This window comes from Odontesthes bonariensis, chromosome 24, assembly GCF_027942865.1.
Source record: "Odontesthes bonariensis isolate fOdoBon6 chromosome 24, fOdoBon6.hap1, whole genome shotgun sequence".
NCBI lineage: Eukaryota > Metazoa > Chordata > Actinopteri > Atheriniformes > Atherinopsidae > Odontesthes > Odontesthes bonariensis.
This window is the reverse complement of record NC_134529.1, coordinates 12,329,115-12,346,371: the sequence shown is the minus strand read 5'-3', so window position 1 is coordinate 12,346,371 and position 17,257 is coordinate 12,329,115. Positions and strand designations below refer to the sequence as shown.

The following is a 17,257-nucleotide window of genomic DNA, read 5'->3' as shown; positions in this document are numbered from 1 at the left end:
TAGCATAAGAGAGTTTTGTTTTGTCAAGCAGCATCGATATCAGCCAGCCAAATGTCTTTCATATCAGCCTGAGAGATTTAACGTAGAGAGCAATGTTTGTTATCGGCTGTGGCTAATAAGTTGTTGAGGGGTTTTTGAAACATTTGCTTGTCCTGTGGTTGTTACAGGTCACAACTGTGTGAAACTGTTTTTTTTTTTTTTTCAATGTTAAGTGCCGTTTCTGATTTGTTTCAATGTAATAACGACGTGATTTTGAAATGCTGTACTTTGGCTACTTGGTGTAACTTGTAAGCACTGCCGGGCCCCATATCTGTGTAATAATAAAGGCTTTGGGAAGCAAAAAAAAAAACATTTTTATGCTTTGTGTTCAGCTATATTATACACAAGCTCACATTTCACACAGTGTACAGACAATAAAAGATTTCCGTATGAGGTAATTTCCAGGTCAGACATTCAAGACCACATTATAACCAAAGTATCTTTATAACACCGTGTACTTTCATCAAAGTTCAGTAGTTCAAAAGTGCAAAGAGGTTTATTAAAATTGACAGGAAATCCAGGTAAAGTGCACAAAAAGCTTCAAAATAAAAAAAAAACGAACAAAGATTTGAAAACACGATGATTACGTCAAGAAGTGAAATAAAAATGTTTCAACAGATGTTACATTGACCAGATTTAAAAATCTGGCTATTTTTACATCACACATTTTTATCTAAATTTTAACATTTCATACAGATCCATTCTCTCTCTCTCTCTCTTTTTTTTTTAATTCTGCATAATTAAAAGTAATAACTGAAGCTTGAACCTGAAACATTTAGTTTATGATGTGTTTCATTTTCACTAACTGCAGGCTTTAAACTGGCAGTAAAATGTTTGTAACTTCATCCCCTGTGAAAAACAGCAGCTGCAGTCAGCTTTAGACTGAACTGTAGTCATACGGTGGTAAAATAATGACTGGAGCATACTGAGCATACTTGGAGGATTATACTGCGAGAGCAAAATTCTGATAAATTTCCATGTCTCATTGTCTATTTGAACTCAAATTCCCCTCTTTCTTTCTCCGTGAAAATAAAGCAGAAAACTCTCACAGCTACCTTTAGAAAAAAGCCACACGAGGTGAGAATTTGATAAATTCGGTGTACGTTTAAGGCAGAATTACACAAAACAACACAAGACTCTGAACTGTGAGTGGGTCAGGCTGTCGGGTCTGGAGACTGGAGTGCCCTTTTCAGCTTCTGAGCAACAGGTAGGAACTCTAACTCCCAGCATTCCCAGTTGAAGTCCCTCCCGTCTTCATTTCCTATCCACTTAAGAGCCTCCTCTTCATCTAAGGAATTGCATAAAAAGCGTTGGCAGAACAGGAATGTTGCTCATAAGAGTGGGATTATGTGTTGTCCCTTACCACTGAGGGTTGATAATGGGAGTCAGTCCTAGTGTGTATCTCTCCCTTGTTATGTAAGGATTGATAACGATACAAACCTAAGTATGTAGTGAGGATCTTCAGCAGTGTTTCTTGTTGCTGTGTGTCCAACAGCTTCTCCGAGACGCCACCAGTCAGGTTCCACAAGGCCTGACAGGCCTGGCCTGCCAGCTGCCAGTCACCTGCTCCGAAGTCTCTCAGACAGTCCACCAGCCTGGTCAAACACACACACAGAAACACACACAGAAACACACACACATCATGTGACTTGAAGAAGGGGGATTCACATGACTGTTGGGTTAGTGAACATTAGCTCCACTTCACTGGACCTTCATCTGGAAGAGGACACCGGGCGTGTGAAGCCTGCAGAGAAAGTGAATGTTCTGACAGTGCTCAGAAGTGACGAGACTGAACTGAGGACAGCAGAGGATTATACATATTTTGTTCAAGCTCAAACACAAATAACACTTGTGAACAAATTATATCCGGTCTGAGAAAATCAGCTGCATCTTGTTTGTGCCGAGGGAGCTGTTTGCCAGAATGAAGTCCAGATTCACTACAAACTCTTGCACAGAAGATGTTATCTGCCAAAAAATGGTTGAACATTTTTAGTGTTACATGAAAATATTAATATCCCTCTAATGTCTTTTTGTTTTGAGTGACATATTTCACAGGAAGCAGCTACTCTGACTCTGCTTGTTTTGCCATTAAGCAACATTTTATACTTTTATCAATTACTGCTTAATTGCTCAAAAGTCTCACCAACTGGCACAAGTTTCATAATACAGGACTCGTGGCAATATGAGAAAGTGTCAGCAATTTGCTGTCAGTTATGAGCACAAATACAGCTGTAATTGAGATGCGCATTTTAAATCGTCATCATATTTTGAGGCTTCTTTCTCATATGCACGACCCACTGCACTCTGGAGGAAACACAAACTCACAATCTCCAAATGTATTAGTCCTTACTTGGCAAAAGCCCCCTCTAGTGCCAGACAGACCCTGTTGGGAGGGTCCAGAGCCAGGTTGGTCAGGACACCGCAGGCTGAAAAACACATCTCGGCGCTCTTTGAGTCAAGCAGCGTCACCACAAACTGGTGCACTGAGGAGTAAGAAGAGAAGGCAGGATGAAGATAAGAGAGCGGCAATCATCAGAGTCAGCAGGCATGTTTATACGGTGAGGAGCTGGCCTTGCAGATAAGTCCAGCCTCAACATGACACAGAAGTAGACAGAAATGTGTAGTGTGTTGGGTGTCGGTGTCTAAGTACTCCTTTTCTCTAAGGACGTACACTTGAATGATATGATTTACTGTACAAGTGGAGTTTCATGCATTTAGTCTTTAACAGATGGTAAATTGACTCTAATACTGCAATGGGAGAAAAACTGAAATATGAACTAGATGTGATCATTTTCAAGTACTTCAAACCCTTAATTTAACTGAAATGCAAAGACAAAATGTCAAAATTGAAAACTTAAAGGTTGTGTAATACTATTATTATTATTATTATTTTGTTTTGGAAATCATGGATGCTCCTCGGAGCTGAAGAGGAAAAGGGACCAATCATGATGGTATGTGGTGCATTAGTGCAAATGTAATGGTTGAACTGTGCATCTCTGAAGGCATCTTTATCAGAGAAGGTCTTGCTTATTCAGGCAATGCCAAACCACACTTTGGTGGACTTTACAGTATCATGACACTGTGGTTAAAAAGTCCAGATGTTTAACTGCTTCCTGTAGCTTTTGTTCAATTTTTGGTGTTATATTTATGATTTGAATAATGCAACTGCGTTCTGCCTTTATTTAAACTCATTTAGTTTTTTGTGTCATCCATATACCTTTGTTTTGCATGATGAAGTCTCTCACATCCTTGTACTGTGACAAGTTTCCATAGACACGAGTGGCCTCTAGCATGGCGTCCATACTGGAGCTAAGCACCAACTTCAACATCACTGTAGTACAAAACAAGAGGAAGAAAAAGTTAACGAAAAGATAGACAAAACAAAAGTCTTTTTTTAATTTTTACATTTCTCTAATTTCTCTTACACTTTGCAATGGGGAGCTGATTGTGTCTGATCTCTGAGTTTTCCTCCTGGTAGAATGACAGATTGTTGATGGTGGCAGCCACATTCACCAACAGCTCCTCGCTCTCCTGCACACATCGCACTTCTGTGCCACCCACACATCACAAAAAGAAACACACCGATAATGATGAAGAAAGCATCATAAGTATCATATTGACTTGTTTTGTGTAGAATACAGGGATCATTCACCAGCCCAGTCAACAGGGACACACCTTAAAAGCTGGAAATGCTACTTCTCTCCATTCATGTATGTGAGAGGACCCTCACACGACTAATCTCAACAGAATGCAAAGTATCTCTTCAGCTTTTTATTGGTTTGTTAACAACTGCAACATGGATAATGTAAAGTGGGTGGCACCCACGCAAAGATAAAGCAAGTCATTTCAATAATCCAAATATCATAACACATGCAAAAATAACGTGAACGTTGCCCCGCCGAGTGACATTATGAGAAATGCAGCTGTCGTCTGTGGTTAATTTTGGTCTGATACAGTTGCTTTGAAAATAAAAAGGTCAAAGTGACCCAGCCTAACCAGCCGTGACACTGTGAGCAGCTTGGAAATCAGGTCTGTTCCTGATATAGCAGCAGATACCGTGTGCTTGGTTGTAAATCACAGACATTGCGGTCGTGCTGTCAACCGGCGCCTGTGTCACTCAGAATTTTTGCTTCTGGTTCTGACTGTAAATGTTGTTTGTTGATACACCATCAATCAGTCGAGCTTGCTCTTTCATCCTTCACTCAAGTTTTGTTTTCAGTCACTGGTGGTCACACCAGCTCTATGTTCAGTCATTAATTAACTTTCTATCTTCAGCTCCATAATGTGCTTCTCGTGTTACTTATTTCTTAATGTTTTTTTTTTTTTTTTTTTTTTTTTCACTAGTTTACCTCTGTTTTGTTTATACCTCCCCCCAACTGCCATGAAGTGAAGTGTAGGAGGCAGGCAGCAGAGATGAGTTTCACACCCACCTACGTATCAGTTCAACCTGTCCTGAAACCATCTAACCACATGGCAGAATTTCACAGACGCAAACCAAGTCGGCTGTGAGATGTGACAGAACATCCTGCTCGTGCAGCGAAGCGCTGTGATCTGCCAGACTTAGAAAAACAGGTAAACCAAAGCAGGCTGTGCTGTGTATCAAACAGAAAACACTGAGAGGAGAGCAAGCAATGAGCGCAGAAATGAGGAGTGTGTTTTCGACCAAAGTCATGTTTTGTTCCAAGCACAAGGGAAGTGGTTGGGTGCCTTGCATATAGTTATAATGCACTAAACAGCTATTTATAAACTCTTTCGAAATCCAGACTTTCATTGCTTCCTTTGTTTGCCACAGACACAAAACGGATGAAAACAACAAAAAGAGAAAAGGACTAAATGTGACAACTATAAGTGTGCCCGGTTAAAGAAAACAATTCCCTCTTTCTTTCTGCTCACCCAGTGTCTCCATCAGAAGCTGAATGCAGGCTGAGTTTGTTGCAAGTGATAAACCGACAGCCGGGTGGATGCACATGTTCGCCAGCACCCTGACCAGCTTCACCAGCACATCGTCGGTCTCCCGCACATTGACGAGAGAATCGGCACCTTTCTGTAAGGGTGACATGTCTTTCCTCAGGTAGCTGCTGTAAACCTGGAGGAGTGTGCCCATGCAAATGTCGCACTGAAAGAGCTGCTGCCGAGGCTCGTCGCTTTTGGCTGTGAGGTTTCCGAGGGTGAAGAGAAGACGCACGACGAGATCCTGCAGAGGAGCAGTGGAGATTAGTCATTGATGGCCTTTTATATGTAATCACATTTATCCGTTTCTGCATTACAGAAAAGGCCAGGCGGTGTTAAGCAAAGTTACTTTATAAGAACAATACAATGTACGAGTGTATTTTTCTCTTAAAGAAGTTCAAAAAACAAGATTTCTTTGTACTACCTTTTGGACGTAAGTATATGTCCTTAATATAGGCTATATTTTAGGATGCATCATGCAACTAATAACTCATGTCGAAGCAGAAGATGTTACATTACAAAGGAAAACCTTCAGCTCTGGGGTCTGGAACCATTCAAAATTTGGCTTTTGTGATTAAGGCAACAAGTTTCTTGTGATAGGCTTACAGTTTTAACTTTGCTTTGCAGAAAACTATCCTGAATATGAGTGGGTGATTGTTTCTAGTTAAACTGTAGTCAACAGAAGTGCCTTTGACATCGTGAAAGATTGAAAAATCAACACCCACTTCACCTGCAGCACGGAGCATGTTCTGTCAAGTAGCACGACAGTGTACACCCAACATCTTTAATGAGTTAGTACACGCATCCCAGCTAAAAAATAATCAATCCATTCATTTGAACAGAACTCGCACAATAGGTTAGTGAAACCCCCACTTGTGTCATAAAAATGCAGTGAGACGGCGACACTGTTGTGAGAACAAGGCGGTCTGTCCAAGGGCGAGAAGGTCTTTTTATGTCCTGCCATCCCGTGTGTGTTTGCTTCATGTAAGATTAAGGACACATGCCAGTCGAGTTTAATAATCACCGCCCACTTCTTCTCCTCTCATCTAGCTTTCCTCCCTTTCACCTCTATATCACCTTTATTCATGGATCTACTCTTGGTTGTATTCTCCTCCCTCTTTACCCTCCCCCCTATTCTTTGGCTTTTTCCACTCCACCTGAGATGATTAATTGTCAAAGCAGACATAGCAGAGCTGAACACTACATACTCTGGAAGTCGGCAGACTCTCCTCTTAAATACATAAAGCATCAAGCACACACAAAAAGACGTAGGAGGGTGGTGGACTCACCTGTTTTTGGTGATGTGTGTTTAGCAGTTCTAAAAATAGCGGGTAGCAATCGGGGGTCTGAGCCAAAGCGAGACGACACTCAGAGTAAGAGGAGAGTTTACTGAAAGAGAGGAATGAATATCACTGCTATGATGAGTAATTATGTCTTGTGTTAAACAGCTAATGGAAAAACAGTATATCATGTTTTCATCATCTAGGGCAAAAATATTATCAGCATCGCTTAAACCTCGTAAATTTGCTTCTTTTGACCACTGCAATACCTAAACAGACGGGACACTGTGTAAAATGGAAACAAAAACAGAATACAACGACTTGCAAGTCAAACCAGTATTTCATCACAATAGAAAATAAAAAAAATACATCAAGGGCGGGCAGTGATACATTTTTACCAATTTCATGAAAAATATGAGCTCATCTTGAATTTGATGGCAGCAGCGCATCTAAAAAAAGGTGTAACTCGAGCACCAGAAGGCTGGAAGAGCAAGTGGTACCAAAACGCAACAGTTGGAACAAGTCAGTGACATGATTGGGTATAAAAAGAGCACCTGAGAAAGGCCCTCCCAGATAAAGAGGTTCAGCAATCTGTCTACAGATTATGGGGCAATTTCAGAAATTTGAAGACTTGTAATATCCCATCATCTACACATAGAGAATCTGGAGACGTCTCTAATGGCTGGAAATCAGTGTTGAACGCCTGTGATCTCGAAGCTCTCGGGTGGCACTGCATTAAAATCACGAAAATAATTGCCTCCGCTCAGGAACAATTTAAAAAAAAAATCATCATTTGTGATCACTGTTCACAGTGTCATCCACAAATGCAGGTTAAAGCTCTACCATACAAAGAAGAAGCCAAATGAGAATATGATCCAGAAACGCTGCCGCCCTGTCTGGACCAAAGCTCATTTAAAAAATGAACTAAGGCAAAGTGGAAAACTGTTCTGTGCTTCGCTGAATCACAATTATAAATTCTGGATCCCATGACAAGAGAGGAGAGGGTCTATCCGGCTTGTTATCAGCGCTCAGTTCAAATAATCTCTGATGATATGGGGGTGCAACAGTTCCTACAGCACCAGCAACGTTTTTAGAGGATCATGCTCCCATGCAGACAGTTGTTTTAGGGAAGGCCTTGCATATTTTAGCAGGACAACACTAAACCACATACTGCATCTACTACAACAGCATGGCTTCACAGTTGAAGAGTCCATGTGCTGGACTGGCCTACCTGCAGTTCCCATCTTTCACCACTTGAAAACATTTGGTACATCACGAAAAGCAAAATACCGCAAAGAAGATCCAGCTGGAGCAGAGAGCAGCTGGAAAGCTGTATCAGACAAGAATGGAACAACATTGTTCTCCCAAAGGTCACACAACTGGTCTCCTTAGTTCCCAGGCATTTACAGACTGTTGTTAAAAGAAGAGGAGATGCTACACAGCAGTAAGCATGGACCCGTCCAAACTTTTTTGAGACAAATTGCTGCCGTCAAAATCAAGATGAGCATTTTTTTTCAATTAGTCAAATGTCTCGCCTTCAACATTTGACACATTTTCTGTTTCTATTGTGAATAAAATGTTGGTTTATGAGGTTTGCAAATGATTGCGTTCTGCTTTTATTTACATTTTACACAGTGTCCCAGCCTATGTGGAATTGGGTTTTCATTTTGCATTAAATGGCTAAATATCTCATAAGGTATACTGATGACGAGCTTCTACCAGAGAGCGGAGAAAGATTGATTCTCATAATTTGTATAAAGAGCAGTGGATACTGACTACATGTTAAACCGACGTTGCTTTCGAAAGGAAGTAAGTTGGCAGTATTTCATCTAAACAAGCTATTAAAGTACCAGTGATGTGTAAGCCACAGTTTTATCCAGAGAGATAAGTATTTTGTAAACTGTCAGTATTATACTTTTAAAGCACCTTACACCCTGTAAAGAGCAGCGTGTATTATGTGATTTTTTTTTTTTAACTCTATGTCTTTTGTAAGTATGACCTTTACAGAGCTTTACACCAAAAATATATCCTGTATCATGCACCAGGCCCCAGGAAGAAAGGGTCCTATTTGATTTGAATTATAACACACACCAGAAATGAGTAGCTGTATCACATGGAATTCATGCAATATTCATCCAAAATGAATGTGTGATACCTGTAAATTCTAGAAATGTTAGTGCAGATGTCCTGGTCTCCACAGTGACGACGCAACACCTGGCAAAGTGCTGGCAGTACAGAGAAAGAAACAAAGAGCGGACGGGAATCAGGATGATCTGCGAGGTTCCTCAGGGTGGCCGTAAGCTGCAGAGATTTGAGAGAGAAAAGAGGAGAGGAAGAGGGCACATTTGTGTTAGTAAGGAGAATAGCAGTGTTGTGTTCTGGCTTGCACAGAATGTTGTTCATATATTTGTTAAGCCTGGCTGCCAGCCTGCACAGGATGCTATACAGAGGAGCTATGGGAAACTGTTCAGCACTGAAATAAATCATTCTATCACAAGACGGAAGCTGTAATTTCCAACACATGGCAGCACTGAAAGCTCTGGAAAGTCATGGTGTGCTTATTTTCCTCCACTAACGGGATAATGAGTTGTGTTAGATATCAAATGAAGCACTGGTTCAAGATGTTTGTTTGGGCCACCTTATGCAGTCTGCAGGAATCATTTTCAGCTGAGTGAAGCATCGTGCGTATCGGACTGAATTGGCCTGAATTGGCCTGGCCAGCACAGAACATTATGCTCATGAAGCAGCAGTAAACCTGACATAAAAAAAACATTTCTGCTTAATAGTTGGAAAATCTGCATCAGCCAAAAAATACATCAAAAGTTCATCTCACATTTGTTTCCTCTTTATTGACATGGCTTTCACTTGCCAAAATAATAATGTAGCTTTAAATCCATAATGGTTGTAACTCGGGAACGCTAAATCTCTGACAAACCTGTACAAGGATGTGCCCCGCTATAGTAAAGATGGCGTCTTCTGCTATACAGAGCTTCTGAATGAGTTTCTGAGTCACACCAATACAATTCTTATCCAACAAGAGCCTGAGGATTGTCGTGTTTCCGGAGATAAATTTCAGAGTACCGACGCAGTACAGCAGAGCTTCTCCTGATGTGCTCAAATCCTCATTGTTCAGCACGCCAAGCAATGAGTCTAGACAAAAAGAAAAAAAGCCATCCATTGTTACCATCCATATGGTTCTCAAAATAGAATCAAAATAGAATCAAACAGATCAAACGAAGCCACATGCAACAACATTTAAGAGCACAATGTAACAACAAAAAAAGAGTTTCCTTCTGACCAATCACAGAGTTGTTCTTAAAGAGGATGTCGTTGCTTTCACTGCGGCTGATCTGGAAGATGAGCTTACAGATGTTGAGCAAATTGTTTCCACTGACACACAGCTGGAATGAAAAAACAAAAAACAAAAAAACTTCTCACTACTTTTACAACGTGCAGTTGCCTGGATGCTCTATGATAGACACTTGTGGCAGAGAGGCAGGCACACACTCACACCCACACAGAGACACCTGCAAACTCACAGATGACTCACAGCGAGGCAGAGCTTGGCGATGTGCACGTTGAGCTGGGCAGAGTTGAGGTCGATGAGGCGGAACAGTGTTCGCAGTATCCCCGACCTTTTCTTACACCGTCGACCGAGCATGTTTGTATCTGCCAAGGTGGCGTGGAGACGGTCACACAAATCACACAGATGGTCCAGCGAAACCTCGGAGCTGCCTGGCAGCGCAGGCGCGCACACAAATTACAAAAACACAATCGCATCGAGTTCAGAGAAACGTGACGAAAACTCACAGAAAAAGCATACATCCCAAAACAATAAAAGTCATTTGTGTGTGTTGGCAAGTGTATCCATATAAATACAGATGAGTTTTATGGGCGTCATGGAGTGCGTGTGTAAAATGCAAAAGCTCTTTTGTATGTTTAGGAACACGAGGTTCAGTAGAGGTCAGCAGAAAATTAGAAGCGTTCCCTTTCCTCCTCTAAGAAGCAGATTTAGGTTTCAGTGGTCAAATGCAGAAGAACAAAACAGCAACAGGGAGCTGACGAAGAGGAAGAGAAAAGGTGGAGTCTTTCCCTTGTTTTTGAGGGAAGATAAACGTTTTCCCCGTATAAATAACTGGGTCTGGCCATTTCTAAGAAAGGTTGAACACAGTCTCACACTTTATGCTTCACTGCAATTTCTCTTCAAATCTCAAAGGTGTTTTATGCATGAGTCAGAAGGCCCTTAGTACAATGAATATTTAATATTTATCTTTCATATGAAATTTCCATTAAATTTGTAGAGTGTTAAAATATTTAAACCCACAGATTTCATTTCATGGCTGTCAGACAGCAGTTTCAGGCTAAGACAATCCTGTACAGATGCCAAACATAACACTATTTTATTTGTCTTTCTTCAGTGGGTGAAATGACAAAGCTTTTTCATTTGGTGAGACTCAGTGCATGACTATATACCAATGCTGAGAAATCAGTTACTCAGCTTGCTAGTTGAAAATGAAACGTTATAAGGAAACGTAGGTAGGAGGCACTGACAAGAGAAGCTTAACTCTTGAAAAAAGACCAGAATCACCTCAGGAAAATGTAATATTGTAATAAAAGGAATGAGTTTCATCAAGGCTGCTGTATGTCATGTGTTTTTGGATTTTGTTTTCGGGGTTTTCTTTTTGAAATCCCACTCAGTACCTGCAGCCACACTCTCCAGCTCATGAAGACAAGGAGCAATCACATTATTCCACACCAATGACTCTGCGTCCTCCTCTGTGCGTCTGGCATCGTCTTCGTACCCCAGCTCTGAAATGTCCAGAGAGAACTGCAGTTAGCCAATTACCTCCTGCAAACACAGAGGTAACAAGCATAGTTCACAAGTTCACTTTCTTAAAATAAAACAGCAGGAAGTTTGATGCCTCAGCAAAAGGTCACAGCTACACTTCCTCTGATTTCTTTCTGTGCTGATGTGATGCAGTCTGTATGTGGGCATGTGCAGTGCAAGCACGTGTTGCATGTGTGTTTGTGCACGCAAATGTCTGCAATTTCACATACACCATGCACCTTTTTTTCTGAATATTTGCATAACCCCTTGCTTGGTGTGATGCAGGAAACTGTGGTTGCACAAACCAACAGCTCTCTCAGCTATTGGCTGCCTGGCTGTCATGGTGGATATTGGGCCCTTAGCAACAACACCCCAATCAAAGTTTGACACTCAGCAAGGTCTGCTCAGTTACAGAGCAAGAGGTGTGTCTACGTTTCTGGTGAAACAACATTTCTGGCCTCCAGACTTCACACTGTGGTATTATATTTAGGCATGCTTGGATATTTTAGAAAATGGCTTCCATTCCAAGTAAAACCACTGAATACACAAGTAGCATGTTATATCAGGCAAAGCTGTATCCACATTTCTTCTTCTTTATGCCGTGCAGAATGTGCCATTTATTATATAGCTATAATATGCATAGCTTTGTAAAAAAATATACATTTGGTACATCTTGACAAACCTGTTCTTCGTTCTGCTCTACAGTCTGCGGGTCTGACTCCTGAGTCAACACCAGGCTGCACTATTCTACTGTTGAGACAAAGAACCACAAAATCACATAGAGCCGCATTACATCAAATTTCATAACCAGTGTCTTGTGTAGATCGATTTCATTTACTTTAAGAGTTCTGTCTCGGTCGGACTTTAAAACAACACTCAAAGAGTTCAACTGAACAATGGAAACAGTATTTTAAAGAGCCAAAGTGCCAAACAACACAAGAAAAGTCACTGACTGTTGCTGTCAAAAAGCCTGCAGGTGTACTTTCGGCTGCCACTAGGTGTCCCTGTTGCAGCAAACGTTAAGATTGTGAGCAGGTGCTCTTATCTCTGTTTTGTATGTGCATGTGTGCGCATTTGCACGGATGTAGATACATGCAAGTGTTTGTCTGCCAGTTGTGCGTGACTGCCTTTATCTATTTAGATGTGTGACTGGACAGTTGTGTGTGCCGTTGTGCAGCGCAAACTGCAATCTCCAACAGACAGGAACTAAGATCTCAGCTTTAACCAGACTGTGGGTAGTCTGGTTAAAGCTGTTCATGCTTTGTCACTGTGAGCTGTATCCACAGTCTTACCGCCTCTGCGCAATAACGGTAAATAGCTCCCAAAAACACAGCCAAGTGTCATGATATGCTGTGTGTTGTGGCTCGCTCTCTGCATGTCATTGTTGCACCTTGCTTTTACGACCTTGCTAGGAAGGAAAAAAAACAAAACGCTCTGAAACTCCAGTAAATTCTGTGAAATATGACGGGTGGAGCGTGGACTAAATAAATACAACATGACCAGACTCGATAATAATCATCAATAAATAAAGATAATCATGTTCTGACTTCTAATCATCTGTTTATGTTAACAGGATGGAAGACAAAGCAACATTACTATTTACATTGATCACGTTTTTTTGGCTTGATGACACTAACATCAATATATAGCATGTGCACTTTACTAAAGAGCACACTTCCATTTGCAGTTTTTAGTAACTGGTAAAGGCTGGCATATGGGACATATAAGGAGAGGAGTGCTGGCTGAGGCATGCTGCGGTGAATGTCAAGGGGCTTTGGCTTTGTATGATAGGATTAAGAGCCTGATAATAAGGCTTCTTTGTGTGATTCTGCATTCTCTGAGACATGACCTCATCTCTGTCTTATGCCTGGCCAGTGCAGTGCAGTCACAATACATGTTGCTGCCAGCCTTGCCCAGATGGGCACCCAAATCTAATAGAGAGCCATTTGGAGCTATAGAGTTCAGGCCTATTGGAGAAAAAGAACCGAGTGCATTTGTAATCTCCCCTATCTTTATATCTCATCCAACCCATCATATCAATCTGTCATGCTGTTTCCATTTCCACTTGCAGTTAGGGTGCCTCTGACTCAGATTTTCTCTCTGTTTGTCCCTTCAATTATGTAGTTCATTGCAACACTGAATGACAGTGCTTCAAAGACCATGAATCCAAAAGTCCTTAAACACGTTCTATGTGCTCATAAAGAGAGCCCACTCTAATCACTTGGGACCTGTCTTTGTCGGCAACAAGTTACACAAGCATTGCGTGTTAAGTTAGCTTGTGAGGGAGGTAGTTGTGCTGCGGGCAATGGCCCAGATTTCCTGTAAAAGTGTTTTATGTCTCCCCCACCCCCAATCAACAGCTCCAGCTGACCCACCCAATCGATAGGCAGATGGATTGTAAGGACAGCCCCCCAAACATCATGCCCAGAGTTATGCCCCTTGTGCTGACACACAGCTGATGAGGTCGGCAGAAAAAAGCAGAGCTTTTAGCCTGTCAGAGCTGTGAAAGTGTAAAAGCTGACACATGATAGAAATGAGAGATAGAGAAGGTGTTTTATTGGGAATGATGGTTGCCAAGAAACTGGATTTAACAGTGACATAGATATAGTGTACAGTAAACACATCTTGTATACAAGGGTTTACAACGAAAGTGAGTATTTAAAGTTGAAGAATTTTGTTCCATCTATTAGTTATCAACTTTATTAAGGTCATTGTTTCTAAAAAATGATGGATGTTTTGGCTATGGGGCAGTGAGCAAATTGCTGCTTAAAAAGATTAGAAAAATGTTCATGAGAAGTATATTGATAATTAGAGGCACAACCCTTTTTGACCACACGTTAGAACCTTAGAAAAATTCATTTGTAAGAAGTTAGTTAAATAAGAAACATCATCATTTACAAATACTACAGTTGTAAGCAGCTTTACCAACTATATTTTTCCTGTCAAGTAATCTAACTGGATCCCTAAACGACTTCGGGAGCACAGTTAATTCTTACATGCTGGGAAAATGCTGTGGATGGAAAAGGGTTTAATAAGAGGCAAAAAGAAGAGACAGCTCCATCTAGTAACGGCTGCCTCTGAAACCCTGTGTGCCAGTAAATCTTAAATTCATTGTGCTGCTGTCATTATGGTCAAAAAGAGGGAGTAGAAGAGGGTGAAAGGACGGACGGCAGAGGACATATCGTGCAAGGCAAACAGAAGGCGTTACCTTTCACTTGCTGTTCTGCGTGGGCCAGCTTTGAGAGGACCACCGTGAACTGCGATGTGGTCTGTGCTGGAAAGACGTTTAGCTGACAGCTGCTTTTGTCCTGGATTTCGCTTATTCACTAAACACATTGAAAAGATGAAGTAAGAAGTAATTTATAGTTGCTGCTGAGCGCTGCAGCAATCTTGCTTCTTAAAAGCTAAAAGCTGCTTAAAATACAAGTGTCAGTTCATACACATTCACATTTTGCACTTATTTTACATTTATAAAAGTATAGGACTCAGACAGTCTCTGTTATCTGTTCTATTGCCCTAAATAACAAAGTAGTTTTGCAGGTAAAGGTGTAAAAAAAATGTAATTTTCCACCCAGAACAGTGGCAGTAAATTATATTTTTTACCCTGCAAAACCACAGAGAATGTAAATCGGTTGAAATGTTAACATATATCAACAGCTTCATTCATTTCTATTCTGGAGGACTGCTTTGACACTAGTAACACAGATATAAAACTAAATAAATGGGACATTGTTTTTTAAAATTAATTTAGTGCCTATTAAGCAAGCGCCAAGTGTAATCAATTCTGTTATCTTGACTGTAAGCATGACATGGATGGTTATCTAATAACTGTATGAAACATTTTTGTAAAATCTCATTTTCATTTGCTTCTAGCATCTCTTCTTAGTTATTCTTCTTAGTTATATTTTTTACCCTTACTAACTGTGGATGCTTCTGAAGGCAGTAACGTGGTGAGAGATTGGGCCTTGAGCAGGCGTGCCCGGGCCCCTGACAGTCCCCTCTTCGCCTCCAGTGGGTCAGTTGGGGGTTTGGGAAAGGCCTTGAATGGATTATCAGCATCACGGGGAACTGGAAACTTTGGTTTCTGGAACAGAATAATCATTCCACTGACTTATGATGGTGTGAGTAATTAAAAAAGAAGGATGGGATCCCCAATGACAACACTAATGGTCAGAGAAACTCCCTTGTTTTGCCTCCTATCTCTGAAATGCCATTTATTCACATCCTCTTAGTTCCAGTTGTACAGCCCCATAATCGATTTATAGATCAATAATGGGAGTGTTCAGTTTACATGGTGATACTTTGAATATTAGATGTGTATATACAGTGCATGAATTAAATGCAAATAGCCTTTCCCTGGGAAACTTCTACACACACCAGAAAACCTATTATCAACATACATGATCCAGAGGAGAGAGGCGAGTTCCTGAGCCTGGCCTGGAGTCGGAAGCATCAAAATTTTGAGCGTGAAGACTGCAAAGTTTGAAAAAACAACTCCATATAAAATCCTATAAAACTATATACAGTATACACATACAGTACTTTAAAGGGGAATTTTGCGACTTACCTAAATGTGGATGGGGGTCTTCCGTCATGATCTGCTCGAACAGAGTTCCTCCCAAAAAGTTGTCTGCATCCATCTCTTGGAGTAAATGGTCTCAGAGTGGACTGAACTCGCAGGGACTGCCTGGCTTCACTGACTATCTCTGCACATGTTTTCCTTAAACTGTTCCGCCGGGGGATGAAAGGGCTGCAAATCTCATGTTTCGTCTCCATAGAGGTCATTCAGGCCTGAGTGACATTTGTTTACAAATTCAGTGGTTCAGTGTCTTTATTAAACTGCACAAATAACAGGGTGCATCCGTGATGGCGGCAATTCTGTGTTCAGTCTAAGTTAATTCCTAACCTAAGCACTGCCTTACTGATTACTGCAGCAGAATGGCCCCTGACATATTAGAAGATTGGATTTAGAAGTACAGATATTGTTATAAATTAATCAGCCTGATATTTGATTTAAAAAAAATTGATAATATTCAGTTTACAAAACATCCAAACATAATCAATACCTGCAAGACGACCTAAATATTTTTTTTAAAGTCTGATCAATCTGATCAGATACTTAAAATGATATAAAACGGAGAAAAACAGAAACTATTCACATTTAAAAACAAAAACATCATAAATGCAGCTTACTCTGACTACTTTTAACAATGATCAGCTCCATCTATCAAATGCATCAGACTTGACTATATCCATTGCAAAAGAAACATTTAGCTTGAAAGATAACTGCTAAATAGAGATGTGAGGTGAATGAAAAAAAGAAAACTCTGTGCCCTGCTCATTTTAAGCAGAAGTAAGCTACTTTAAAACGCCTCTAATCTAAATCAGCGATTTGCAAGAAGAACATTTAACTTGGGCCTTTATTGCGATTAAATTTCGCGTTCAAATACAAATGAAAATGTTTATATTTGCTTTTGCATGGCCAACAATGAAACATAAGTAAAGGAGAATGCGCAGTCCCAGTGCGCGTTCACGCTCAGTCTCCATGGTGATAAAATGTCGCTTTACTAACCTTAACAACAAACCCAAGAAAACAACCAACATATCATTCAAAACGGAAAGCTTGACTTCATTCGCCAAGTTCTGTTTGTATGAGGTGCACCAAACTTTTACTTCACCAAACGTGCAGGGAAAAAAACGTGAAACGTTTGAAGAGACTGGTGCTGAAATGAAAAGCCTATCCTTTGGTTAAACTCTGGGAGGCTGGATCACTCACCATTAACGCTCCTCGCGGGTTAAAAGTCGTGACAGCTATAGCTCCAGATTTTAAAGTGGACTTCCTCAGCCAAAACCGGGAGATCAAGACAGCTTAAAACTGCTGTAAACGGAAAAGTTTTCGAGCACACTGCAACCTACCCCGAATATGTCATGTGCACGAGCTTCAGAGGGTCCCCCTCAGTCGCGCGACAAGATGACGCGGGGTCAACGGTTGTGAAGAAAACTGCAAAATCAGCTTCATGCGGTTAATTGTGAGTACTGTGAAAGAAAGATAGTGTGTGGCATGAAAAGCAAGGGAAATATATTAATTTGGGAAACTCTACTTGACTTCAATTGGTTAAATGTAAGCCTTTGTGCCTTTGTGGTCCGAAGAACACGTAAA

The 17,257-nt window shown here is 40.8% G+C and overlaps 1 protein-coding gene across 3 annotated transcripts; it reads right to left on the bottom strand.

Moving 5' to 3' along the window:
• Positions 1-302: 302 nt before the first annotated feature.
• Positions 303-17,029, bottom strand: armc2 (armadillo repeat containing 2). 3 transcript variants are annotated; one of them, XM_075459551.1, is made up of 18 exons: positions 16,874-17,029; positions 15,665-15,888; positions 15,498-15,570; positions 15,010-15,181; positions 14,306-14,423; positions 11,780-11,847; positions 10,971-11,078; positions 9,820-10,004; positions 9,568-9,670; positions 9,205-9,419; positions 8,425-8,570; positions 6,279-6,378; positions 4,933-5,233; positions 3,465-3,587; positions 3,257-3,370; positions 2,390-2,522; positions 1,480-1,634; positions 303-1,327 (listed from the first exon to the last, which is right to left on the bottom strand). In XM_075459551.1, the coding sequence occupies exons 2-18, from the start codon at positions 15,880-15,882 to the stop codon at positions 1,194-1,196; spliced, it is 2,466 nt and encodes an 821-aa protein (XP_075315666.1). In that variant the 5' UTR covers positions 15,883-15,888; positions 16,874-17,029; the 3' UTR covers positions 303-1,193. The 3 variants fall into 3 exon arrangements, with proteins under 3 accessions (XP_075315666.1, XP_075315667.1, XP_075315669.1); XM_075459552.1 differs by having other exon boundaries at positions 15,016-15,181; XM_075459554.1 differs by lacking the exons at positions 303-1,327; positions 1,480-1,634 and adding an exon at positions 1,651-2,004.
• Between the last annotated feature and the right edge of the window lie 228 nt (positions 17,030-17,257).

Coding starts and splice junctions, on each gene's coding strand:
- armc2 (XM_075459551.1), bottom strand. CDS start 15,882: ATGACCTCTATGGAGACGAAACATGAGATTTGCAGCCCTTTCATCCCC. Junction 15,182..15,497: donor GCCTCTCTCCTCTGGATCAT/GTATGTTGATAA, acceptor ATTCTGTTCCAG/AAACCAAAGTTTCCAGTTCC. Junction 8,571..9,204: donor CGGGGCACATCCTTGTACAG/GTTTGTCAGAGA, acceptor AAATCTCTGCAG/CTTACGGCCACCCTGAGGAA.